A 27933-nucleotide genomic window follows, 5' to 3' on the forward strand; every position below is an offset into this window, starting at 1 on the left:
TTCAAATGAATCTGACAGACATCCCTTGTGATTCCATGAATAATTGAGTTGTTTATTGATATTCTGTAAATTGTGTATTACAAAAACCAACATGCCTAGTATTATTATGCTACCAACATATTTTTAATTTGGTTTCCCAGGCACTAAATTAAGTTAGATTCCCCTGTATCTCCTTGATTTTTCAAAAATATGCACTTCTCAAGAAACTCTCATCAGCATAATTCTAGTTGAAATGGTCAAACAAAGATTAAACTAAACAAAAATCTAGAGTGTTTCACTGGTACAGTCACAGAAGTAAATAGACAGTTGCTGAAATTAACAGTGTGGAGAAGTTGAGAACTAATTTTTTACCAAATTCAATCTAAATGTTAGAATCAGACAAATTAGAAGAACTTACGCTTAATTTTCTTGTATAACATAAGCTTAATTTTCTTGTCGCCATCAATGTTAATCAATTGTCTGTATACTTATAAATATATACATGTCCATGAGTTTTAAAATTAAGAAGTTAGGAAATTAGTTTCCCAACTGCTAGTCTACTACTAAGTGAGCTTTGTCATGCTCCTGTATGAGTGAAAAAAATGTACTGTGAAACACTATTTCAAGTTATTCACAGGATAAAAGTTATATATAAACGGATACTACTGTCAAAAAGAAATTCTTCTAACTTATTTAAGAGACCTGATTGTGTAGATATTTTTTTCCATATCAGTGCATATATGATGTGAAGAGGAGATGCGCGGTTACACTAATCATGAGGAGTGGTGAGAGGTTGGCTATAATGGGTGTTAGGATAGAGGTAACTAGGTAAAAAAAAGGTTTGGAGATCGAAAATTAAGATAGAAGATTAGTATGTAATCAAGTGGTATAGCACCTTTAAGAGGGATCAGAGTAGTATTACTACTATTTAGTATGTCAGTAATTTTTACTTCGTTTTATTACTACCTATTGCTTATGTCTATCTGACCTTCTTGATAACGGTATTTTTTTTCAACTGCTTTGTTATTGTTATTTTGTTATCATATTATTATGTTTCGATAATTATTCTTCTAATTCTAGGGTGGTCTATTGGAAACAACCTTTTTACCTCAAAGGTAGAGTAAGATTTGAGCAAATCTTACCCTCCATAGACCCGGATTAAACCGAGTATGTTGGTGTTGGTGTTAGTGCTTATCATAGCAGTGGCTCTTTTTAAGTTTCCATGCAGAAGGCTGTCCGTAAAGCAATATATGTGACAAAAGTCATTTATGATTACAGAGTAGAGTACAATCGATTTTTTAAAATAGAGGAACAGTTAGGGTTCTTTTGATGTGCCCATATTGTACTCATTTAGATTCAAAACTAAAAACGAATCAGATATTCTTGTTTTCACTTCATTTTCTTTATCAGTTGCTGTTTATGGATCATGATGTGAATATCTCACGAGCCCTCTGGCATAGAGTCGGTTAATAAACTTGATATCAACATTTGAGAGAAAAAGTTAAGGCTTTTTTGTGGGGCTGAGAAGAGGGGCAGGCCGTGATTAGAGAAAGGTGTTAGAATCCCCATAAAGAAAAAAGACATTAAAAAAAGGGAACTTTCCAAGAGGATTTGGACAAGGGAGTCAATGCCAATGATATAAGGGTGCAAAAGGCATCTCTTTCTCCCAATGTTGTCCCCACAATGTTTATGAGGATCGTAATCAAATTAAACTCCATATTTTTAGATCAATTTCTACATATATGTATGAAAAATATAGTATAGTGCAGACTTACAACATTAAATTCTGAATTCATCACTCTGTCTCCCGCACACACTTTCGGTTCTTGAAACACAATGAGGATGAGTTGTGTTCCTACATGACTTTAGGTAATTCTAGTTATAACTTTATCTGAAGCTGCTATATACTGCTTTATCTATAGTTAATTGGCCACTAGTAGCACCACTGCTGTTACACTGCCCAACGGCCACTGCACTTTTAGCCCCCCGTGCCATTCTATCTATTAGTCCTAAACTTTGAAACTGTTCATTACAGTGTCATTTTGGTTTATTGTCAAGTTAATAACCTGCTATAGTATAATATTAAACTGCACTGATGTGCAAATAGAATTTTTACGCAATATATCATATATGTAAATCAAATCTTTATATAATACTATTGCTGCTAATATTATATTGATATTATGTTAGTAACACAAGACTGTATTCCTGAAATGTGATTAATAAACTAGTAAGACAAATTTAAGATTCAACTCCGTGATTAGTGCAGCTTGTGTTGCCAGGCCATGCACTGTCCAATAATAAAAATCAGAAACCCATACTATTCAACTATAATTAGCTGCTTCCTTTAATATATTATTATCAAATTTATGACTTCAAAGTTCAAATTGGTGGTAAAGTAGCAGATTGTTTGCCCCAACAATCTGCTTATTGTGGTTGCATTAGCAACTAGTAACCAAGCAAAAAGTATTATCAACAATATTTACCAATCTGAATCTGGTTATTGTGGTTGCATTAGCGATTTTTTTTCTTTCCAACTAGTATTACCTTCTGTTTTTTGTCCATAAATATATTATAAATCTTTTCTCATTTCTAAATTTTTTCCTTGCGAGTATTTTTACTATTAATTATATGTGATAACTAATTTTAAAGAGAAAGTTCAAATTGCAAATTAAGATTAACTCAATTCAAAAGAACATAAGATAAATAGATGTAGGAAAAAAAAATTACAAAAGAGAAAAGTTTTTTATCATATATTTATTGACAAGATAATATATATTTGTTATGAAGTATTAATTATCTAAATTATAATTAGAATCTTATTTTAATCAATTAAATCGTAGCTATTAATTTTCATCTATGCCATATACATCTTTGATCCAAGCAAAAATTTGGGAAAAATAGAGAGAAGAGAAATGCGCCGGTATCCAGACTCCTATCGACCTGTTGGTTGTAGTTGTCCTTTGTTCAGCACAAAAATAAATAAATAGTTGTCCTTTATAATGGGCTTTTCAGCCCATTTATCTGCTCATTCCAGGCCCAACAACGCTTACATCGATTTCCCTTCTAGCAATTGTGCTCTACAGTGTAAAATTCCCCTTATATGAGGAGCGGAAGATTCCAATTAAGGAAAGTGGTGCCATAAAATGCTATCTTATTTTAATTTGTTTATTTTATTTTATTTTTAATAAAGAATCTTGGCTTCTTCGATAATTTTCAATTTTTTAAAAAATATAAAATTTATTCATAAGTTTATATTATATATAAAAAAAAGACCTGTTATTTTGAAATTTGCAAAAGAAAACCAACAACTTGTGGTTGGCATGAAGGGATTGTCTATCATTTAAAAATATTATATTAAAAAATAGCTAGTTATTACAGTTGATTGTTGTTGACTAATGAATCTTTGTAAAATCACGTGTACTTAAAAGTTTCTAATTGCATGTATTTATTTAAAAAATGAACATAGATTTGTGATTTATTAATGCGGCTCCTTAAAATATCTCGATTTCTTGTTTGTGAATTATGATTTGGTAAAGATTGTATAAGAATTGAGGAAAATTTGATAGTTTTTATAATTTGTGAGGCTTTCATGTTACGAAGAAAAATAGAACTTAATGAAACCAAATTGCCTCTCCAAACAAATCTTCAGATTAGTTTGATTTCAAATCATGTCAAAACCAACCTAACAGATTAGAAAAAGGTGTGATAGGTAGATATAATGGGGTACCAAGAAAGGTTGAGATAGGCTGAAAAATATTGAGATAAAGTGATTAGACAAGATATGATGCAACTCAAGAAATAACAGGAGGTTGCATATTAGGGTTGAAGGTTAGTAGGTATGGGGCGTTGTCTTACTTTTTGAAGGGATTAGTCATAATTCTTATACTATATTTCTTTTGATTCAGTTATCATATGTTGTTTATTTTATTAACGTTATTACACTATTTTATGTTGTTAGTGTTTTCTTATTACTTTCTTTGTTTTATTCATTATTCTTTTTTATATCTAGTTTTTGATATTTTGTACTCGAGCTCTTAAGAGTCTTTCAAAAACAACATTTCTACCTCCACAAAGTAGGGGTATGTGTACGTTGTTGTTGGATGATAAGAAAAAGACTCGAGGAGTATATTAACAGAATAACAATTTCCAAGATTTTCAAAGATCATATTAGGGTGGTAAGTATCTTTCCATTCTTAATAAAAAAAATAGGTTCTAATTTTGAACAAGACCAAAATTTTCAGGCTCGAATTCACGTATTACTTTTGATAAAAAGTGTTTTACTCACAAGTGAGATTTTTCTGCTCAAATCCAAATTAATTGACCCCAATGGTTTTAATGATCCTTTTTATTTATTACCATTTATAGCAATACATAAAAATACTATGACAAATTTGCTATGTGTTAAAAGGGAATTATGCATGCAATATAAATGTATTATAAAATTTAAAGATATTTTATATTTGTTTGGTAAGAAATTGACACATTGTATTATATGATAAATGTATTATCCATGATTAAAATTTGAATTATATGTGTTTTAGAATTTTTTGTCTATAATATATATTAAAACTATATTATAAATATTTTATAAGTGTTCAGTGATTTTTTTTACTGCTATAAATAGTAAATATTTTCTAAAATTTCTCTAAGCCCATAGCGGTCCATCAAACGGCCCATCTAAAATTTCGTTGATTTTGGAATCCCTATTTTAACCTTCTTCGAAATTAGTCCAACCCCTCGGTGTACTTCACTGCACAACTACCAATCAATCGTTCAACAATCTCGATGTACGCATTCTCATTGTTAAATAATAAAATATCATAAAAGCCCCTAACTTAACCCATTTATTCCAAATCTAGACCCACTTCACGTTACGGAATTCTCATGCCTTAAATCTCCTTCACCTACACCCGCAAACAAACTCCATTAATATTCTACTTAGGTCTTTTCTTCTTCCGTTATTTTTTTTTTTTATATCAAATTTTCTCATCATCTTACCCCCTCTTTTCTTTCATCCCTAATTTACCCACTTCGATTTTATAATATTTTTGGACCCTTATACGTGCCCATTCAACCATTATTTCTAAGCTTAAAAATCTGGTCACCACGCATTTATTATATCTTTCCTTTTTTCCCTAACACTCCAACAATATAACTTAGTCAAAAAATAAAAAAATAAAATTGTTATACCCCTCTCTCCAAATCTGCACCCACTGGAAAAATATTCTTAGAATTTCTTGATCTCTGCTGTAAAGGTACATTTTCTATCATCTCTTTTATGCCTCTAATTTAGCTTAGACAATATTAGTCTTGATATATATATATATATGTCACATATTTTTTTTTAAATTTATATGTGTGTTGCCATGTCTACCTAGGTCTCTTCATACCCAAATACGACAACCAACATGCACCAGTAAACCCTTGCACGAAAGCAACAAAACCCACTTCCCTTTTGATTTTATTTTATTTCATTAAAGATTTCTAGGGCGATACATACATTTGGGGTAGGTCAATTGAATTTGGTACTTTTTTTTTTTTTTTTTTGATTTGGACCCACCTTTGGTTCCTAGGATTGTCGTGGTACATTCTTGATCTGTGTTACAATTTCAATTTTGATATAGTTAGGGTTTTAATTCTATTGATGTTAATTGATAATTAAGATAATGTAGGTTTATGTTTAATTGTGTTTGATTTGGTAATTTACAATTTCATATACATGGGTGTGAAGCGGTGTCTTTGATTATTCGTAACGGTTTCATACCAGTATCGTATGACTTGTTTAAAGATAATTATTTGTAACAGTTATTTGATGTAACTTCCTAGCTTAATGTACATAATTGACATGGAATTCTGCTCGTGTATCGGTAGATGTCATTAGTTACAGTTGAAATTGGATTGAAACTTAAAATTGTTTAGCAGTCAATTAAAGGTGGACTGCGAAGCGAATGCTGAGATAGACAGCTGAGGTTCAAACAGTTGAATTATTAGTTTCCAGAGAGGGATTTCTATATGGATTAGGACTTGAATCTGTAGCAATACTTTACCGATTTGACTTGTATAATTGGGCATTGTTTACTTATATATTTTCTGCACATTAATATTTTCTAGTTTTGGTTCAGAAATTCTCTTCTTCTTAGTAGCATCACTATTACTATTGTTGTTTTACCTCATCTAATAACATACTCCATTGTTTGTTAATCTTTGGGGAGGTCATTAGTCTAACTTACTAGAAAGTAAAACAAATACTCCCTCCTTCCATTTTTACTTGTTGTCATACCACTTAAGGAATGACAATTTTACTATATTACCCTTTGAATATAATAAATCCAATATTTTGAGAAATGACTATAGTTAATAAAATTAGGGTGAATTAGGAACTAAGCGATAAATTATCTTTTGATTATCTAAATTGGACATGTAAAAGTGGGCATGTATTTTTAGTACAGTAGACAAGTAAAAGTGGATAGATGTAGTAATTAAGAAGGAAACTATGGATTTTTGTGAGATAAGTTATGCTGCATTTTTCCTCTCAAATCTTTGGATACAAAAGATAATTCTCTCTTTTTCATCCTGATGTGTTCTCGGGATCTGTTTTTTGAAAATAAGCAAGGATAATATTTTAGAACATTTTTTTTACAATTTTATGAATAGTTTTGGATTTAAAATCTGCTCATATTATGTTCCTTTTTGTTACATCCAGTAAACATAAATCAATGTCCTTTTCATGAAGAAAATTATTTATATGCATCTCTGTGTGTTTGTGCATAGTTTCTTCCCTCTTTTAACAATAACTTTGCATTTTCAGTTTGTGGAACACTTATAATAGGCCGAGTGACCTGATTGTCTAAATGAAGTACAATTATAGTACTAATCATTCCTTACAGAGTTTAGAGTATATGCTCAAGTTTCCACTCAAATGTTTTGCAATTTCAAAATTTCTTTTTTTCTTAAACGACATTTGATCAGTAGGATAAACATATAAATAACATGATGGGACCATAATAAGTTGCAGATTTTGAAAGACATTCAGCTACAGTACTAAATATTAGAAGCAATATGAGAATGATACACATGTTTGGAGGTGGTAAAATTCCTCATGCAACCTTAAATAAAGTAAATTTTAACACTAGTCACTAGCAAATACACTGGCGAAAGTTACCTTCGTATATATTATTTTTACCAAGATAGGATCCATGGTAAGAAGTCTTGAATAAGAAAGATTCTGTTGGTTTCCTATTTGCCATGGTTTGTTAATAGCAAGCTAAATGTATTTTTAAGAGTTCAATTCAATGGGAGGAGTTAGTCCACATCGGTTTAACTCTGTGTGGCATGTAATTTAAGATTTGAGTCCTGCTGGCTGATATGATTATAGAGATTGTCAGAACTCTACCTGCTATTTCAAAAGAGTATCATTGCTGCTGTATGCAAGCAGTTGAAAAAGGTGCATTTTTTGGTTTATCATAACCTTTTGTATTTGGCGCTTGAAAAAGTAACTTCTTTTTATTCTGCTTATTGCTAAGAAAATAAACTGCATGCATGTAGTGTATCTCAGAGGTTTTGTATGTTTGTTTATTCTTAGAATTTTCAGATTACTTGTTTAACCAGGATACTAGTCAGGTTAGCATATAATAGAGAGGTTGAATTCATCGCCAAACTTGTTCAGTCATCGTATGGCAGTGAAGATTTTCTTCTGCAATCATGGAAGTGCTCCCATGTTCCAATATACATTATGTCCCGGAGTCTGATTGCCCTCAACAGGGCTCTGGAACTACTCTTATGTATGGTGGAAAACCAAACCACCTTGAACATGCAGAACAAGTTCAAGCCGGTGATGTGAAAGTCGATGATGTCCTTCTTAATATGAAGGAGTTTCAGGAAGAGAAAGCAGATGGACGTCAATTCTCTGTCGAGGGATTACCAACTGCAGATGTGATTCCTACTAAAGATGCATATTATGATTTTGGGGGAGATGGCCAAATGCTGTCCAGTGATTTCCATGATTCTGGAGATGACAATGTTGTGGAACATGATCACGTTACAAGATCTGATCTAGTGCCAGAGTGCCTGCGACCAGTTGTTGACACTATTGAAAGTGGACTCCCTTATAGTAACCAGGTTGTGGGATCCTCTTCCTGTGAGTCCAAGTGGCTGGATGAAGATGGACCTCTAGCAGTATGGGTCAAGGTATTTATTAGTATTTGGTCATTTTATCTCGGTATATATTTCTATAACCTACATGCTTAACTTTTCCTATTTGGATAAAGATATTTTTGGAGTCCTGTACCCTTTAATTCTTGTGTTTACTTAAATCACCTTTAAAAGTGGATATCAACACAACATGTTCCTGATTGGCGGAGCAAGTGGTTCTCGGTGAGAGTAGTGAAACTGAAAATGACACATCATAAGTCTTAGACATAAGTTCATGACATTAAGCCATTGAGCTGCATGGAATGAAATTTTTCTTAAAAAGTATGTTCTGCATATCGATTACCCAAGTTTAGTGAGTCTAGGACATATTTTCTTTCAATTCAACAGATTGAAATGTTGCATCAAGGTTTCTTTTGGATTGGTGTGATCATGATCATACTTGCTACTCCTATTACATACAGATTTTGGCTGATTACACGGATTCTTTTTCATTCCTTTATTCATGTACTGAGAGGGATCTTGCAATATCTCATTTTGTACATAATAATTGAATCACTGGAATTACTAAGAAAGGACCTTTGACATTGCTTCCTTTTCTTTCGGTAAAGTTAAGCACACCAAGATGGTGTCAAAAGTATGTAGATGTATGTTTCAAGACTCTCAACCACAATATTCCATCAAACTATTCTAAATATCTATACAAAAGGGGATCCTCTATTTAGTACAAGATATAAATGAATCAAAAATAGAAGTAAAGAGTTTCCTAGTACCTGTTGTTGTTGGGAGGTGGCAGGTATCCCGTGGAATTAGTCGAGGTGAGTGAAAGCTGGCCCGGACACCACGGTCATTAAAAAAATAAAATATAGAAGTAAAGAGTGATATCAAGGAAGGGATGAGATGAGGCGAAGTCAACTTATAAAACTGATGTTGGACATAATTGGCTGGTAGTCATCTGTCCATCTTAAGTAGCAAATTTGTGTTCCCTTTCCATGCTCGAAAATATTGAGGAATCGCTTTAATGTACAATCTGATGCTCTTTGTAAAGTATAATTTTATGGAAGCACATTGCATTTTGCCTTTGTTACCCAACTAATACTAACCCTCCTTGACCCCCCCCCCCCTGAAAAAAAGAAACAAGATTGCTTACTGATGATTCTTTATTGATTTTGCATATTCTGTAGTGGAGGGGGTTGTGGCAAGCAGGAATTAGATGTGCAAGAGCTGATTGGCCGCTATCGACTCTCAAAGCTAAGCCTACGCATGAGAGGAAAAAATATCTTGTGATATTCTTTCCTCGCACCAGAAATTATTCTTGGGCCGATGTGCTTCTTGTTCGCCCAATTAGTGAATTTCCGCATCCCATCGCATATAAAACCCATAAAGTTGGGGTGAAAACGGTGAAAGACTTGACTCTTGGTCACCGTTTTATCATGCAAAGACTTGCTATCAGCATACTGAATATTATTGATCAATTACATGCCGAGGTTTGCTTTTGAAGCTCATATTACATATAGAGACATACATTCACATTTAATTCATGCTTGTTTTTAACTTTTTTATTATCTTTTAAAAGTTGAGATGCTACTTGACTCATGTAGGCTCTAGAAGAGACTGCTCGCAGTGTGATGGTATGGAAGGAATTTGCAATGGAGGTTTCCCGCTGCAAGGGCTATCCTGATCTTGGAAGGATGCTTTTGAAATTTAATGATGTAAAATCTCCTGTCTTTGAAGCTACGCAAAGATGCATACTCTCCCCTCTTTTGTGTTTCCTTTCTCCAGCACTCTCCTTTGATGTGGTTCACGACACTAAATTCTGGTTCCTGAACTGCATTGTTGTTTTTGACACTGCAATTTTCCAGTGCCATTCTTTTGCTTCTTTGTTTTAAAAATGGTAACATATCTTACACGGATTCTTCTTCTTATTGATCTTAAAGTGCCAATTGTTTCTAATCCTCTGTTGTTCTTTAAGCTAAGTAGAACAACCACTACCCAAAGATTGTTGTGTCTAGGTAGGCATATGTCGCTGGCAAAACATCTATACTTTGGAATCATCAAACTAGCAAAAATTGTGTTGTCAAACTTTAATGTTGACAATTGACTATTGGACGAAGAGTCAACACACGTCCTTAACATGTCTCTAGCATGACTAGAATGGGAGTGCTCTTAGGCTTTAATTCGACTTATCATGAAGATTTTTCCAAATGGATCCCTTGAGTTATTACTTAATACTTTTTGTAAAGATATGACACATGGCCCAAAAGCTAGCTCATGAGGGGAGGATTACCTAAGTCTTTATAAGCAGTCCATTGGTCCATTCCCAACCAATTTGGGACTCTAACCCACTTTAACACTCCCCTTCATGCCTAGACCCTGCTAGAGTGTGGACCGGGAGCCTAAATGGGGATGGACCTAGCTATGATACCATGTAAAGATATAACACTTGAGCCTAATTCAACCCCAAAAGCAGCTCATGAGGGGAGGATTTGCCCAAATCCATTTAAGTATATCACTAGTCCATTCCCCAACCAATGTGGGACTCTAACCCACTCTAACGCTATCTTTGATAGGTATAGTAATGAATACAACAATGTATTTTTGTCAATGCTACTCTGTATATAAGTTTTTCAAGTGGAGGGTAAAATGAGTTCAGTTTACCAAACATCATCTCTAACGAAGAAAAGAAAAGGACAGAAATGTATAGTAAGGTAAAAAGCCGAAACAAATAATTGGTATCCATAATCAAGGTTTGACTTCTCATGGCTTGCACTATACTTATTCTTGCTTGGCCTGGATAATACTATTCTTGCTTGTGCCTGGATAACACAATCATTTACTTATGCAGATGATACTGCCGTTGTATAAAAAATCATTTTCGATGGAGTCTTGGATTCAGTGCTGTCAGAATGCCAACAGTGCTGAGACAATTGAAATGCTGAAGGAGGTAAATCCCTAAATGATGCTCATATATGCATCTATTCTGCTTGTATATCTTGGTTGTAAAATTTTTATTGTTTGTTTTGCTGTTCTTTTGTTGTCTTTTTCTTGAGTGAAAATTTATTACTTCTAATAATAATTATGAGTAATTAATTATAATATATGTGTACTTGACTTCTTATGATTGAGTTTCTGTTTCCACACAACTGGAACTTTGGAGTTTTACTGCACCACTGAGGCAGTTATATGGGATGGGTGTTGCTCTTTTAAGAGCTGATTGCTGCCATTGAAAGTGAAGTTTTGCAAGGACTAAAGTATGATTGTTGTTGATGCATAGGAACATGCTTCATTGTCAAGAAGCAGAATCCAACTTCCTGTTGGCACTTTGGGATGTGGGAAGGACGTGTGCGTGTTAGTCCTTGATTATGTCTGCAGTTACTTCACTGATGACAGTTGCTACCTTCTCAATAGCATTTTACCTTATCAGTGAAAACCCATTTGATTGAATAGATGCTGAACTGGTCTTTTGAAATTTCATCATATTAATATCTTGGCGCAGACTAAAGCTTTTATCTTTCTATTCAGGAATTGGCTGATTCTATACTTTGGGATGAGTTGAACTCACTTCCAAATGAAGGATTACATCTTGATCTGAACTCTCAGTGGAAGAATTGCAAATCTGAGGTTATGAAATGGTTTTCAGTTTCACATCCCGTATCTGATAGTGGAGATGTTGAACAGCCGAATAATGATAGCCCATTGAAAATGGAGCTTCAGCAGAGCAGAAAGAGGCCCAAGCTTGAAGTTCGTCGTGCTGAGGCACATGCTTTGCCAGTGGAATTTCAGGTGTCACATCAGGCTGTCCCTGTTGGATTTGATGCTGGTGTTCTTGGTGGCCATGATATCTCCAAAAATGTACTGTTAGAATCTGAACCAACAAAAGATGACATTTCTCTTGGAGAGGTTCCTCCAAGTGGTTCTCCTGGTAGTGTGGCAGATAGATGGGGAGAGATTATTGTTCAAGCAGACAGTTCCGACGTCATTCAGATGAAAGATGTGGAACTGACCCCTATAAATGGAGTTGTTTCAAGTAATTCCTTTGATCATGGAAGTAAGAATCGCCAGTGTATGGCTTTTATTGAATCCAAAAGAAGACAATGTGTCAGATGGGCAAATGATGGTGATGTTTATTGTTGTGTGCACTTGGCCTCTCGCTTTGCCAGTAGCTCAATTAAGGTGGATGCATCTCCACATGTTGATACACCGATGTGTGGAGGGACCACTGTTCTTGGGACTAAATGTAAACATCGTGCCTTATGTGGCTCTCCTTTCTGTAAGAAACACAGGCCCCGAGATGAGAAAGGATTAGGTTCTATTTTGCCTGAGAGTAAACATAAACGAAAGCATGACGACAATGTCCTTAGATTGGATACCTCAAGTTGCAAAGATATTGTTCTCGCTGGAGCATTTGATGCTCCGCTCCAAGTTGATCCTATCTCAGTTCTTCGTGGAGAATCTTGCTATAGGAACAACTTGCTTGAGGTGCCTCGGTATTTGCAGAACAGACCTAGTGGTTCTGAGATGCATTGCATTGGTTTGTGGCCACATGGAAGTGAGCTTTGCGTAGAAAGTCCAAAACGACATTCATTATACTGTGAGAAGCATTTACCAAGCTGGCTTAAACGTGCGAGGAATGGCAGGAGTAGGATAATTTCAAAGGAAGTATTCATAGAACTTTTGAAGGATTGCCAGTCCAGGGATCAAAGATTGTATTTACATCAAGCTTGTGAGCTTTTCTATAGACTTCTCAAAAGTTTACTTTCCTTGAGAAACCCAATTCCAAAAGAAGTGCAATTCCAGTGGGTCATATCTGAAGCTTCTAAAGATCCAATGGTTGGTGAATTCTTAATGAAATTAGTTTGTACTGAAAAAGAGAGGCTGAAAAGTGTTTGGGGCTTTAGCTCTAGTGAAAATGCACAAGCTTCCTCTTACATCGAAGAACCAATTCCATTATTAAGGATTACTGATAATGACCAGGATCATTGTGATGTCATAAAGTGCAAAAATTGCTCAGAGACGTTTCCAGATGAGCAAGTGCTTGGCACGCACTGGATGGACAACCACAAAAAGGAAGCTCAATGGCTGTTCAGGGGTTATGCTTGTGCTATCTGCCTGGATTCTTTTACTAATAAGAAAGTTTTGGAAACTCATGTGCAGGAAAGGCACCATTCACAGTTTGTTGAAAATTGCATGCTTTTCCAGTGTATTCCGTGTACTAGCAATTTTGGGAACTCAGAGGAGTTATGGTCCCATGTGCTCACCGCACATCCTGCCAGTTTTAGATGGTCTCATACTGCTCAAGAGAATCATTTTCCTGCAAGTGAGGTTGCGTCAGAGAAGCCTGATATAGGCTACTCGTTGTCGACACATAATTTCAATTCAGAGAACCAGTCTGGTTTCCGAAAATTCATCTGCAGATTTTGTAGCCTGAAATTTGACTTGCTACCTGATCTAGGCCGCCATCATCAGGCTGCTCACATGGGTCCTAATCCTGTTGGCTCTCATATCTCCAAGAAGGGCATCCGTTTATATGCTCATAAATTGAAGTCAGGAGGACTTAGCCGTCCGAAATTCAAGAAGGGTCTCAGCTCTGTAGCATATAGGATTAGGAACAGAAATGCTCAGAATATGAAGAGACACATCCTGTCATCAAACTCCATTATTAGTGGAAAATCTACGATTCAACCTAGTGCAACCGAGGCAGCTGGTCTAGGTAGACTGGCAGATCCCCACTGCTTAGATATTGCAAAGATATTGTTTGCTGAGATTAAGAGAACAAAGCCACGGCCAAGTAACTCAGACATCTTATCAATAGCTCGGATTACTTGCTGCAAAGTAAGCCTCCAAGCATCACTTGAAGCAACATATGGAATTTTGCCAGAGCGCATGTATCTCAAAGCAGCAAAATTGTGTAGTGAGCACAATATCCTTGTAAGCTGGCACCAAGATGGTTTCATTTGCCCCAAAGGATGTAGACCTGTTCATGATCCTTTCATAGTATCTTCAGTACTTCCCCTTCCTGGTCAAGCAAATAGAACTGGAAGTATTCCACCAAATTCTGCTATTAGTGAGTGGACTATGGATGAATGTCACTATGTCATTGATTCTCAACAGTTCAAGCATGAACCATCCGACAAAACTATTCTCTTGTGTGATGACATAAGCTTTGGACAGGAGTCAGTTCCGATAACTTGTGTGGTAGAAGAAAATCTTTTTGCCTCCCTCCACATTCTTGCTGATGGCTCCAATGGCCAAATTACCACAAGTTCTCTACCTTGGGAGAGCTTTACCTATGCAACAAAATCATTGATTGATCAATCCGTGGATCTTGCAATAGGGGTAACTTGTTTTGACTTCTAGTATTCCATGCAACTTCCATTTCATCTGGCAAAGCACTGGAACAAATGGTTTTCATAACCTTTAGTTGTTATTTTCCCTCAGTCACTGTCTCCCCTCCTCTCTAAATCATTTTTTCCCTTTTATGGCAGAGTTCCCAATTGGGGTGTGCTTGTCCAAATTCATCATGCTCTTCTCAAACTTGTGATCATATTTACCTTTTTGATAATGATTACGAGGATGCAAAAGATATTTATGGGAAGCCTATGCGTGGAAGGTTCCCATATGATGAGAGAGGTCGGATTATGTTGGAGGTAAAAATACATTCCTTTGATTTTTCTTTCGTAATTTTGTGATTTGCAGTCCGTAGTTTTTTTGGCTGATAATTATGCACTCTAGGATGCCTTGTGTACTCTTGTCATTAAAAAGATAAGGAAGCCCTGTGTACTATCTTCTGCTCAATAATCTGGATTTGTCTGATAACTGTGTTGGCTGAGAGAGCATTACAGTATGATCATCATACATGATGCTTGAAATTTTGTAGGGTTTGTTCGATTTGATTAGCATTTTGCGCCTGATTGTCTAACTTGATTTTCAGGAGGGCTACCTTGTCTATGAATGCAATCAATGGTGCTCATGCAGTAAATCTTGTCAGAATAGGGTTTTACAGAGTGGAGTGCGTGTGAAGCTAGAAATATACAAAACCGAGACAAGGGTAATGCTTTGATCTGAAATTATTAAGGCGTTAGTTTCTCTAGCTATTTACTATTTTATCTTACAGGGATGGGCAGTCAGGGCAAGAGAAGCAATCCTTTGTGGTACATTTGTGTGTGAATATGTAGGAGAGGTACTTGATGAGCAGGAAGCAAATAAAAGACGCAATAGGTTATAAGTTTATAACACATTCTACTTGCTAGCTAAAATTTCTTTGTTGTATGTCATTGCACCTTATTTATATCTGGATCCACCTATTTGAGTAGGTATGCCACAGAAGGTTGTGGGTACTTCTTGGAGATAGATGCTCACATCAATGATATGAGCAGACTGATTGAAGGGCAGTCTCCATATGTAATTGATGCTACTAACTATGGAAACATTTCCCGTTATATCAACCACAGGTACTGTTACAGCTCTCTTCTTGATTTGCTTTAATCGCAATGTGGTTATAATTGCCTCAATTTGCATTATATTGGGACCATCAGCTCCAATAGAAGTGTATAAGTAAAGGCAATGTGGAAATACCACGTCTCAAAGTTCCTTTATAATGCCAAACAAAGCTTATAATGGTCAGTTCATTAACTGAAGATTGACAAACCAACAAATCTATTATTACAATACCAGCATGCAATTCCTGTACTAGGCAAAAATTCAATTGAGTTCTACTCCAACTTGCTATAAAGATAAAAGGTCTTCTTTTACATAAAAAACACTGTTAAGTAGTCTGCAAGAATACCATCTTTTTGCTCCACCCGTGCATGGCACTCCTTACACGGAGCAGCATACTGAAAAAAAGTCACAATCAAGATACAACGACTGATTTACTATCTTTTTCTGTTCTTTTTTTTTTTTTACTTGGCCAGTACACTCTAGTGATCAATTTGCTTAACTCAACTGCATACAAATCATAATTCCTGTTTTCAATTCCACCAAATCTGTTCTAAAATATGTAGGTTATTGACTGATCATTAAGGGCTTCTTCAACTTGTTCTCACTTCTGCCATTCAGTGCTTCTACCTCACCTACCTGGGTGTTGCTGAGAGATTTAAATAGATATAACTATGTGGGATTAAATTGGGGTACACTGTTGTTGTATAACTATGTGAAAGTTTGTCCTGTCTCTTACATCTTTTATTTTTTTGATGATTGTGTAGAGTTTCTACATATGATTTACACCTTGGTTTCCTATAAAGTAGTTTCCCATAAACACTGCTAGAAAGTTCTCGCCGCTTGTTTTTGTCAAGCAAGATAGCTTATTGGGTGGGCCCTTTCTTATAGAATGTAGAGCAATTATGCTGGTGTAGTACTAATTGCATAGGACATAATGAGTACTACAACCATGCTGCCTACATGAAAATCTTAATAGATGAAATATTCCTACTTAGAATGCATATGCAATTAGGATGGCTTCCAGTGGCCTGTAGATTGCTGCTTGTCAATGGAATGATCCTTCACTTAACAAATGTCTTATTTGTAACTCAAGAGGAGTTTAAGTTCTCTTCTGCTGTAAAAGTAGCATACACACAAACACAGAAAAGAAAAAAAAAATATTGATAAGTGAAACAGTAGCTGTTTTTTTTTTTTTGGATTTCCTGCTGCTGATCATGAGTTGATGTGTAATATTATTTCAGATTGCTTTCAGTTAAGTTCTTACGAAAATGTTTTGGTTTCTTTTTTGTTGCAATTTTAGTTGCTCACCAAATCTCGTGAATTACCAAGTTCTCGTGGAAAGCATGGAACATCAGCTTGCACATGTTGGTTTTTATGCAAGGCGAGATGTATGTTCTCTCTCCTCTTTGGTAAATATTGGTCAAGTGACGATGCACAATTGTATCAGTCAGATCATGAAAAAAAAACAGATTGCTGCCTGTTCTTATTTTTTTTACTGGATTTTTTTTGGGTAACTTTATTTGATCTCAGCTAGGACTGGTTTATCCCCTGATGTCTTAAGTTTTTGTCTGATACATTGTGCCCCCTCCTTCTCTTTGCCTTTCGTGACTCTGACATAGTGTACCCCCTCGACTTCCTTGAGCAGATACTTGCAGGTGAAGAACTGACCTATGATTATAGATACAAACTATTGCCCGGAGAAGGGTCTCCATGCCTGTGTGGCTCCTCCAATTGCAGGGGACGTCTTTACTAAATCCTCTACTTAATATATTGTGCATTCAGAGGTTTATGAATTCAGATCTGTAGAGATTTGGAATCCCGAGGCAGGCCTGGTGTGTTAGCAGGAAGCAAAAAGTTTGTAATTGTCCTTAGTTTATAGTTTGTGTGACCTAGTTTTGTCACACGTCTTCTGGTGATGTAATGAAATTTACCATCACAGATTTGTAGCTTTACCAGTTTGCTTTTTCTTTCTCTATAGTTTCTGGGGTCACTCACTCTTCAATTTCAATCAGAAATGCATGGCCAAATTTCCACTCATAAATGTAGAGACAAGAATTTGAGTCTAGACACTGCTGCTAGTAATATTATTTTTTTTCCCAATAAATTTATTACACTGGGGATCGATTTAAAGGATAAACAGAATAGTGAGAATTAAACTCGCACCCAACTTATGAAATACTCATACTACTGATACCACTAGACTATAAACTGTTGTAAGATTACAACTTCATTTCTGGCATTGAGAACAAAAAGAACGCGAAGGACAGGCCATAACCTATTGCAACCAAGATTGACTGACCTGCAAGCAAAAAACAGATGCATGACATAGTGGACAAACAGTAATACAAAAGGCTAAAAACATTCAACACACATATGAGAATCAAACCAAAGGAAGAGGTGTAGAAAAATTACCAAGTTCAAAAAGTGTTGTATTGTTGGGGTTTTCTTTTTGCAGTAGTAAAGACATGGAGAGAATAACAAGTCCACTTCCAATCTTTTCCCTCACTACTCTCTCCCTCATATCAAATGACCAAATTCCAGATATGCCTTGATGAAACCAAATATCTTCAATGACAACTTTAAGGAATAAGATGGTCCCCATCAAGAGAGTAATTTTGGCTATTTTTGTGAATCCATTGACCATGTTGACAAGGCAAGCCAGTGCATATAGAGGAAACCAGAAATACCAATCTGAAAACCAAAAACAGAAAGAAATGAAATCAGTTAGGAATCCCAAAGATAGCTAAATGAAGAAAGGGTAATTAATTACCAGGGTCATTGAATTGGAAAGATGCAGAGAGAGCAAAAAGGAAAGCCATTAATAGTGAAGAACATCTTGATGATGTCATGTGCATCTGAGGTTCTTGAGAAGATGATTCTGCTTTCATGTTGTGTAGAGATTTGACTCTTCCTTTGAAATTGTGCCAGGGGTGAAAGATGATCTAAGCCAACTACTTTCATTGATAAACAAGTACAGACACACTAGTATATTTTATTGTGAAATAATGTTGACCAGGACTTTTGCACCACGTTCACCAAAATTTTCATGGCTATGAGGAGAACTAAACTTGATAAATTTCACGATTACTTGTTAACTCCCATTATCTCAGGTATAGAGTAAATCTATCTATCAACTTAAGGCTTGACTAGAGGGGAAGAAATCACTTTAGGCCTTATTTGTTGGCACTTAATGAAAGTCTAAATGTAAATGATTAAGTGTATTTGTTTACATTAAGATTTAAGTACTTATTTAGTCTGAGATAAGTTTAGTCATTAAGATCTTGAACAAGTCTTAATATCATTAAAAGATATTTTTGTGTGGATAATATTTACCATCACTCTTAGAGCCGTCAAAATGGGCTCAACCCATGGGACCGGTCCAACCCTACCCGTTATTAGGGTAGGGTTGGAATATAATTTTTCAAGCCCATTTAAAACTAGGGCTTATAAGCCCGATCCATGGGCCAAAATTTTTTATTTAAGAGTAATTTACAATAATCTCACTAGTATATAATCTAATTACTTGAATACACGCTATGTTGTAATATTATAAATTTTCGTACCCAGATAGTATCTCGAAATATATGGACTCAAAATTGGGTTAATTTGTTCTAGATACACTTTATTCAAGTAGATTCGCATGTATCTAGGATACATATACAAATCTCGCGCCCTCGCCTCCCTCCTATCTTGCTTGTCACTCTCTTATCTCACTCGCATATCCAGTATGCGAGATACATGTTAATTACACTAGATTTTTGTTAGTGTTATTGAAACAACATCATTGTTTTCACTGACAACCATCACCATTGCTAACCACTTGTATTAATCGCTACCACACGTATTACCTTGCCAACATTATAATTATGTTCACTGTCACCAATGCCACCACATCCACTATTACTTTCAACCAATACCACCACTGTAGCCAATTCCTATTACAAACAACCTCCACCAGCAACACATCGTCAATCACCACACATTCTTTAGTTATCACCATTAGCACTGACAACCAATTTCACCATCACAACCACCACCACTGACAATCACCATCACTGTCAACCACTACTGTCAATCACTACCACATCTACTACTCCATCATTATAATTATATCCATTGACATTGCCATCACCATCTCCACCACCATTATCGGTACAATGTGACCAATCCCTATTACCAACCATTTCCACTACCAACACATCATCAGCCACCACTTCAATTGATGAAAACAAATAAGGATATAGCTCTTTATGTACTTCTTGGGCTCTCAATAATTGAGAAAATCAATGAAAAAATAAATGAGCCAAATTTTCAACAGGGTTATAAGGTCTCCAAGAAATGGATACTATTCCCTTCATTTTTTAACCAAACTTTCATTCCGACTAGACTTTCTCTCATCTATATTGCTAGAACTTAAACTTATAACCTACTTTTTTTCGAAAAAAAAGTCCGGCTTTCCTTTTAATTTTTCTGTTTTTTTTTTTTAACAACTCTGAAATATTTTTACCAGCACTCATCAACAAAACTACAAAATAAAGAGCGCCCAATTCCCTGACCACCTTCAGACTGGTGCCAGGAGGTTAAGCCTCAAACTACAGCATAATTTTTTTTTTCTTTCTGTTAACACGTAGTATAATTTACATTTTTTCACTACTTCAATTGTCAAAATTTTCTTTAATTCCTTTTTGTTTACTTATTTATCGAATATATAAAATTAGAACAACATATATTTGTTCCAAAAATAAAATAAAATATAAAGAACCTCGAGATTTTTAAATTGGGTGAACAGATGCTCAAAACGGAAAATATTTTAAAACTGTGTAGGATAATATTGAGGCATATTTAGGCCTTTTCTATTTGTTCCTTTTGTTTTCCATCCGAATTCGCACCGAAAAGGATAAAGTGTTCCCTAACAAAAACGATTTTGTATCCAAGAGAATATGAATTCGAGACCTTTTGATTAAGAATGTCCGGGAAAACAGGATATATGATCAGATTCTTAAACAAAGTCCCATTCCCATATATTTTACAACGATGAAGGCTGTATTATATTAGAGGGGCACATAGATTTTTTAAGATACCACATTAATTCCCACCCCACATGGAGGAGCATATAGGAATTAGAAGAATGATAGGAAATGCCAATATATAATAAAATGGGGCCAATATTGGTGTGACAAGGAGAGCTAGCTAATTACTATAATGGACTTCTTTTTGTACACTACTTATAACTACTCATGACAAGAACGTGTTTCTTTTCTTCTTATAATTCTAATAATAATAATTACACACATAGTGTCATCATCACTTTGCACATCCTATAATTGCACTTGCAACAATGAGCCTAAAACATTACTTTGGTCCCCATTTCCCCTCTATTCTATCTTCCTATTCTATGGAAACAAAAGTCTATTGTATTAATGCACCTTCTTTTACTTTGATATCAGTAATTGCACCTAAATTCGGGTTGGATAAAGATGTAGACTTGATTTTCTCTTTAATTTGCACATAATCAAGATATCCCAGGAAAGTAGAAACGAATCAACTCTCAAAGTAAGGGTCCTAATAACTTCTTCCTTTCAATCCAAATCGACGTAATAGTTTATATATATACGGTAGAACTAACAAGATCTTTTTCCTTAAGGTTAGGCATAATGATATGTTTCTGAATCTCGAGATTAGTTTAATTTCTGGTTAGGAATAATAAACATTTTTTAATTAATAGGTAATTCTAGATCAATATCAATAAAAAGCAGGTTCTAGGGCAGGAGATTCGAACATTATATACCTACTAATTCAATGCCCACATATTGTGCCAGAATGTTATTCTCTTCTAATCCATGCTATTCTTTGTAGTATACTTGACAAATGGGAAAGCGTAACCTAATGTCTTATTTAATGAGAGGTACAATTTATTTTCTTAAAAAAAGTTATTACGATTTATACTATGGCCTTCTGACTATTAAATTGTGTTGAAAGGAAACTTAAATCTAATTGAGAAGCAAATATCAGATCTTGTCGCAAAGTATGGTATTAGCTGTCACATGGAGTAAAAGAAAAGGTCGCATAAATATATCATCATGTTTCAAAGATGTTCATAACATGTGAAATGGATTAGTGCCAGTTAAACACCAATTAGTCACAGTCCATTATGATAATAATATAAAGAATTGACATTACACAGTAAGTGATGTTTAATGTCAATAATTTGTCAACTCGTAATGAGTTTTGTTGGCTAAATCCCAATCATGACAAAAATCATCTTTATGCAAATTATTCTTCACACTTTTGTAGTTAGTGAGTGGAAATGGAAATAGAAAAGATTTGAAAGAGAAATATGTACTATACATAATTTAAATATTGTCAAATGTCAATAATTATATAACCATCTTAAGTTCCTTTTTATTTGGTCAAAACTTACTCGATACAAATAAGGGGAATTATCAAAACCACTAAAGTTATTATCAACAAGTTTCCACTAGAAGTGCCAAATTTTGGAAACATGCAAATTTTAATAGTCAAGAATGAAAGATGCTTTTAATAAACGGAAAAATTAATGGTAAGTCCACTTCTTGGAGTTCCATCCATTAATTTCTTCCTTTATCCCTACGGCAAAGTTGTCGTACCATTTTCATTTTTTATTTCTTAACTTCGATCCCCACACCCATATATAGCAAATAAAAAATCTATATTATTTGCTGTTTTTATCTTTTTATTTTGATTTTTTATATAATGAATAAGATTTAATTTCAATTTTTTTTCAAATTTAATATTCCCTCCAATCTATAGATGAGTACTGTTTATTTTATGCAATAATTAAAAAATTATTATTAGATTGATTTTAAATTTACTATTTTGTCCTTTATTCATACTCCCTCCATTTCAAATTAATTGAATTGTTGAGACATTTTTCATTTTTCAAATTAACTTAATTGTTCAATTTTCAATATTACTTTTAGAATGTTCTTCCAATTTTACCATTCATTAGTTATTAATAAGGGTAAAAGTGAAAAATTATGCCTAATTTATGTCTTAATCTTCTTTTCTTAAAGGGTGTGAAAAATTCTTATATCTTTAAACACACTTTGAACTGTAGAGGTAGAAAATAATAATTGTATCTTGATTCAATCAGTTATCAAATATTATGAGACTAGTGCCTAACAGATAAATTAAATTAAATTTGGATTATTACATTCTCTTACACCTTTACTTTTGGTGATTCTTTGAGGGTAGTCTTGTCATTCAATGAACTTTGTTTGGTTTGAAAATGATGGTGATTTCCTTATCTTGAATTGATGAATTCTTCTTCTTTTTTTGTAAATAATTTAAGGAGAATCAATTCTGCAAAGACCCAGAAAAGCAACAGGAACAATTTTTTTTATTAAATATATTAAAAACCAAATAAAGCAAAAGCAAGATTGGGACTTTGAGAAGACAACCCAAATGCATGCCTTGTTAGAGTGTTTTTTAAGGGAGTAAGAGAAGAAAAAGATGAAATAAAATTGTGAGACCCACAAAAGCAGATTCATAAAAAAACAGAATAAAGAAAGTAAACATCATCAGTGAGACAAAGTGATAAAGTTGCAAAAGACACAGCGCAAAAGCCATAACTCTCATTTCTTTTTATTTATTATTATTGAAATTCATTTGGACCCCAATTTTTCAATTCCTAAAAAAAACATATAGGAGGGGAGCTCATCATTCCACTCTGTTAAATCTCTGATCTGGTGGTTCCCTTCATGCTTGACATCAAAGCTTACATTCAATCATTTTCAATGGCTCTTCTTGGACTTTTAAATTAAAGATTTGGGGGTTTCAAGAAAATCTCAGATAGCTCTCTCTGTTTGTAGGTGAGTATTTGTTGTTTTCTCCATTTCAAGAATCCCTTTTGTCATGCTATTTAACTTCTTTGGGAGTGGTGAGTTTCAACTCTTCTTTCTTTGTTTCTTGACAACTATACTGTTAAAGGTTTGATCTTTTGTTTTGTTTGCTGTCCTTTTGGAGAAAGAAAGAAAGAAAGAAGTTTTTTTTTTCTCTCTTTATTGTTAATACAATCTATTTAGCTATCCTTTTATCAGAGGGGAAGAAAAATTAGCTCTTTGATGTTTTGTCCTAATTAGGATATGTGATCAAAGAGTTCCTTAGTTCTGTGTTGTCAACCTGATTTCAATTTCATCATCCCTCAAGTAAAAAAAATTCAGAACTTCCCCATGATAACGTATAGCGAATGCCATATATTGAATTAGTTAGTCTTTTCAAGAATGGCTGAAATTAGACTGACAAAGGTAGAACAAGGCCAAACCAAAATTAGGAATGTTCCAATTGCTGTGACCCCAGAGGGTTTCTGGTGTTGTCCCTCTCCCAATGTGTTTCAGAAGAGCCTTAAAACACCGAATCCTTTAAACAAGCCCAAATCTCCTCTTCCTACAACTCAAACCCCGGCTCACAAGAAACAAACTTCAGTAACTGAGAAAAGACCGGTTAGTGCGGCACCTAAGTCGGGTGCTGTTTCTGATGAAAAACGAGGTGTTAGTGCTGATACACCCACTGTTACTGCAGAGAGAACTTCTCGGTCCAAGACTGAAAATGTACCAAGGAAAGTGTCGATTGAGTTTGGTGAACCTGGAACTAGTGATCTTAGGGTGATCTTGCTAGGAACGCAGGGGTTCACTGTGAAGTTGAATGTTCACAAGAATATTCTGGTAGAAAATAGCAGTTTTTTTGCTAATAAAATATCCGTACAGCAGCCAGTTTTTCCTTGCATTGAAATTGATGATTGTGAGGATGTTGAGATATGTGTTGAAACCATCGGCCTCATGTATTGCAAAGAAATGAAGCAGCGGTTGATCAAGCAAAGTGTTTCTCGTGTTTTGCGTATTATCAAGGTAATTTGGAAATCATGGGATGGACTTCCCTTTATATATATCTTTGAAAGTTTCCACTAGAACTACTGCTTATATGTTACTCCTACTTAATGTTTTGTTGATGCAAGTAGTTAACTTAAATCATCAGTTCCCCATAAAGTTCCATTCTTCCATTTTGTAAATGTAATTCAAATATGCTAGGTTGCTGTATATCTGCTGTAGCTCTGTGCTTCCATATGCTTAGAATGATTAATAAATGTATTGAAAGATGCTTAAAGATGAAGGCATAAACTGTTCAAAGCAATTTCTGTGTTCCGTGGCTTGTTTCAGTTCAAACTATACCTGTCACATATTAATGGAAACATCAACTCTAGCTCGCTTATCAGTATATTCCATATACACTGTAGATTTGATTATGTTAGGTAGTAGATGATACTGATATGAGTTTTAGCATGCTGATGATTTTTAGAAGAATCCTTTTCAGTTACCAGCATAATAAAGCCCTAAAGAAAATTGTAGGCATTTCTTTAGGGTAACAGTCAGAATATCTGGAGGACAAGTTAAACTTTGATGGATAATTCAACGCTTAAGTTTGTTACATGTGTGAAAAAAATAAATACTGAAAGAAAAACTTTTAGACAAGTTCTCTCTCCCTCTCGCTTTCTTGCACTGTGTGATCATCCTGCAGGTGTGAGAGAGATTTAGACTGCCCCACGCTCTCACAACTCCATCAGATGCATGATACTCTGATCCTGTTTACTGATGCAGGACACCAATTCTTGTTTTGTAAGTGTGACATGGTTGCAGATTACAGCCAGATTCACTTATGAAGTTTATATGAAAACCTTCTTCTTGGGTAAACAGATCAATGTTTTGCAGTTTGACGAAGGGTGAACTATTAAAACCTTTTTCTGTGTGTGTGTGGTGGGGGGTGGGGGGAGTGGTGTCCCTAATGCAAGCATGGGGTTCTTGCTTGTATTTGTGGTTAAAAATTCAGTGATGGTTTTAATAGGAAGGTCCTAAATAGTGTAGAGAACTCTTTTAAGCACCCTCAGAAAGTTTGCACAGAGATGTCCGAGAGTTAGGAAATATGGTTGACTATTCTCAGATGTTTGATTGAGGTGAAGTTGCTGTATGAACTAACATCAGGCAATTTGAACTGGACTCAAATTACTATGATAGGCTATTTGATTATGGATAGGTATATATATCTAGAAATCCAATTATCAACTACAATAGGTTTATCAAATGCTGGGCTATTAAGTATATATTAGATACAATAGAAGGTCTTAATTAGCGTTAAAAACTCTCTTAAGCTTCCTCATAAAGCTCCCACAGAGATATGACTGAGTTAGCGTATATGGTTGGTTTTTGTGCACTATAGACTAACATACATTTAATTGAGGATTGAATGTCTTGTTTTTCTGTGATAGACTAATCGATTGGGAGGATGTGTATATATGCTTTGACATTCAATTATAAACTGCAGTAGGGATCATTTATTCATCCAATGCTGCAATGATCTTAATGTCATAAAAGGAATAATTTCTTTGCCTGTTACTGCATTACTATTAATATTCTCGTTTTAAATGGAGTTTAATTGAACCAATACCTTATCCAGTGTTTGTGAACTTCTTTACAACACAATCCTTGAAGCTTCAATATTTTAGTTTCGTGAATATTCCCCTCTGAATTTGTTGGTTGTCAAATTTATTTTGCATGCAAATCATTCTTATATCCTCGTTGATCATGGTAATTGAATATACCAATGATGTTTTATCTTCGAAATAGTAAACAATTCCTAACTCAGACCCACACTGTAGGTAGCGGAACAACTTGGATTTAAATCATGCATGAAGTCATGTTTAGAGTATTTGGAAGCAGTACCGTGGGTTGGGGAAGAAGAAGAGGAGAAAGTTGTTTCTTCAGTCCTACGGCTGCAGAGTGAGGGAATTGGGGTGACCCCTGTGTTAAAGAGGGTGTCATCTGATATTTCTAAGCCTCACAAGGACACATTCTCGCATATCCTAGAGCTGGTGCTCAAAAGTAATGAAGAGAGAGGCCGCCGGGAAATGAAATCAGTTGTACTGAAGCTTCTCAGGGAAAATAACTGTCTTCCAAGTTCCTCTGGCTCAGTTGACAGTTACAATGAAATAATATATGGCTCATGTAGAAGTTGCCTGGATTCAATATTGATTCTGTTCAAACAAGCAGCTGAACCCGAGTTTAGCAGCAACTCTACTGATTGCAGAGAACCAGTAGTGAAGCAGATATATCTAGAGGCTGATAACCTCTCTTGGATGCTTGAAATTTTAACTGACAGGCAAGCAGCAGATGAATTTGCGGTGATGTGGGCTAGCCAGCAGGAATTGGCTTCTCTGCATACTAAGCTACCTATTGTGTCTCGCCACCACGTCAGCTGCATCACAGCAAAGCTTTTTGTAGGAATAGGAAAAGGGGAGCTTCTGCCATCAAAGGACACACGTAACCTCTTGTTACAGACGTGGTTACAGCCATTGATCAATGACTACAGCTGGTTGCAGCATGGATCCAGGTCGTTTGACCGAAAGGTTGTGGAGGAAGGCATTGGCAGGACAATCCTAACACTACCTCTGGAGGAACAGCAGAGCATTTTGCTTTCTTGGTTAGGCAGTTTCCTCAAGTCTGGTGATAATTGTCCAAATCTTCAGAGAGCATTTGAAGTCTGGTGGCGTCGTACATTTGTCAGACCCTATGCAGAGTCAGGAAATACTCGCCCATTAAACCATGTTACGACTCCAAAGGTAACGGAGCATTAGAAGTTTATACAGTATCATGTAAAAGGAAATTGTTGAAGATCAGTGTTTAGTTGGATTGAAGGAGGCTTCTGTTGTATGCAATGAAGAAAGCTCGGGGGCTCTGTCAAATCAAGGGACAAATTACTCATCTATATAAGTTGTCTAGCTGATTCCTTGTGTAAATTTCGCGTATCATTTGAATTGTCCAATTTGGTGTGTTAGTGGTATGTAATACAAGTTGGTTGTGTGAAATTATAGTTGGATCAAATTTTCTAACAGGACCATGGCTAATATAACATATTGTTATAGCTATAACTCATTTAGAGATGAATCTGTTAAAAGTTTTTATGCAACTTCTGTTAACTTTCTTTTATAAACAATGGGGTCTGGTGTAGTAGTGACAGTTAAATAAAAGGAAATCTTAAGGGTAGCCTTTCACTGCGTTTTGAGGCAACTGATATATCAATCTGGAATTTCATGCAAAATGGAATTTCCCAAATTTATGTGAATTTTAAGGATGGGCTGCAAAATTGACTCAAACCTATGCAATCCGTCCAATTCACTCAAGTTTTAATGGGCTTGGATTAGAGTAGTTTTGATGATGGGCTGATTTGGGTCATTGCCCAAGTTAACCTATCAAAAATCAGCAGCCCAAATATGTGTGTGGTGAGCCCAATCTTAACCCATGAAAAAAATATTTTTGATCTTGATGTCTAACAAAC

The 27933-nt window shown here is 35.1% G+C and overlaps 3 protein-coding genes across 5 annotated transcripts; 2 read left to right on the plus strand and 1 right to left on the minus strand.

Moving 5' to 3' along the window:
- Nucleotides 1-4943: 4943 nt before the first annotated feature.
- LOC125847728 (histone-lysine N-methyltransferase SUVR5) lies at nt 4944-17611 on the plus strand. 3 transcript variants are annotated; one of them, XM_049527404.1, is made up of 12 exons: nt 4944-5237; nt 7574-8169; nt 9315-9617; nt 9732-9842; nt 10976-11074; nt 11653-14466; nt 14616-14777; nt 15062-15178; nt 15245-15348; nt 15444-15581; nt 16871-16958; nt 17216-17611. In XM_049527404.1, exons 2-12 carry the CDS (start codon nt 7684-7686, stop codon nt 17321-17323), a joined length of 4530 nt encoding a protein of 1509 aa, XP_049383361.1. In that variant the 5' UTR covers nt 4944-5237; nt 7574-7683; the 3' UTR covers nt 17324-17611. The 3 variants fall into 3 exon arrangements, with proteins under 3 accessions (XP_049383361.1, XP_049383359.1, XP_049383360.1); XM_049527402.1 differs by having other exon boundaries at nt 7591-8169; XM_049527403.1 differs by lacking the exon at nt 4944-5237 and adding an exon at nt 5349-5489 and having other exon boundaries at nt 7591-8169.
- A 93-nt stretch (nt 17612-17704) lies between these two features.
- Nucleotides 17705-18710, minus strand: LOC125847763 (uncharacterized). The gene is made up of 3 exons (XM_049527445.1): nt 18341-18710; nt 17983-18261; nt 17705-17869 (listed from the first exon to the last, which is right to left on the minus strand). Exons 1-3 carry the CDS (start codon nt 18456-18458, stop codon nt 17790-17792), a joined length of 477 nt encoding a protein of 158 aa, XP_049383402.1. The 5' UTR covers nt 18459-18710; the 3' UTR covers nt 17705-17789.
- Nucleotides 18711-23198: 4488 nt separating this feature from the next.
- LOC125847743 (BTB/POZ domain-containing protein At3g50780) lies at nt 23199-27523 on the plus strand. Its single transcript, XM_049527425.1, has 2 exons — nt 23199-24455; nt 26258-27523. Exons 1-2 carry the CDS (start codon nt 23832-23834, stop codon nt 27230-27232), a joined length of 1599 nt encoding a protein of 532 aa, XP_049383382.1. The 5' UTR covers nt 23199-23831; the 3' UTR covers nt 27233-27523.
- Nucleotides 27524-27933: the final 410 nt, after the last annotated feature.

Source organism: Solanum stenotomum, chromosome 12, assembly GCF_019186545.1.
Source record: "Solanum stenotomum isolate F172 chromosome 12, ASM1918654v1, whole genome shotgun sequence".
NCBI classification, from domain to species: Eukaryota; Viridiplantae; Streptophyta; class Magnoliopsida; order Solanales; family Solanaceae; genus Solanum; species Solanum stenotomum.

What these genes read in the sequence shown, in the direction of transcription:
- LOC125847728 (XM_049527404.1), top strand. Translation starts at nt 7,684, where the DNA reads ATGGAAGTGCTCCCATGTTCCAATATACATTATGTCCCGGAGTCTGAT. An exon ending in TTGATCAATTACATGCCGAG is followed by an intron (nt 9,618 to 9,731) that starts GTTTGCTTTTGA and finishes TGACTCATGTAG; the next exon opens with GCTCTAGAAGAGACTGCTCG. An exon ending in TGCTTTTGAAATTTAATGAT is followed by an intron (nt 9,843 to 10,975) that starts GTAAAATCTCCT and finishes TTACTTATGCAG; the next exon opens with ATGATACTGCCGTTGTATAA.
- LOC125847763 (XM_049527445.1), bottom strand. Translation starts at nt 18,458, where the DNA reads ATGAAAGCAGAATCATCTTCTCAAGAACCTCAGATGCACATGACATCA. An exon ending in TTTCCAATTCAATGACCCTG is followed by an intron (nt 18,262 to 18,340) that starts GTAATTAATTAC and finishes TTTGGTTTTCAG; the next exon opens with ATTGGTATTTCTGGTTTCCT. An exon ending in TACAACACTTTTTGAACTTG is followed by an intron (nt 17,870 to 17,982) that starts GTAATTTTTCTA and finishes TTTTGCTTGCAG; the next exon opens with GTCAGTCAATCTTGGTTGCA.
- LOC125847743 (XM_049527425.1), top strand. Translation starts at nt 23,832, where the DNA reads ATGGCTGAAATTAGACTGACAAAGGTAGAACAAGGCCAAACCAAAATT. An exon ending in GTGTTTTGCGTATTATCAAG is followed by an intron (nt 24,456 to 26,257) that starts GTAATTTGGAAA and finishes CCCACACTGTAG; the next exon opens with GTAGCGGAACAACTTGGATT.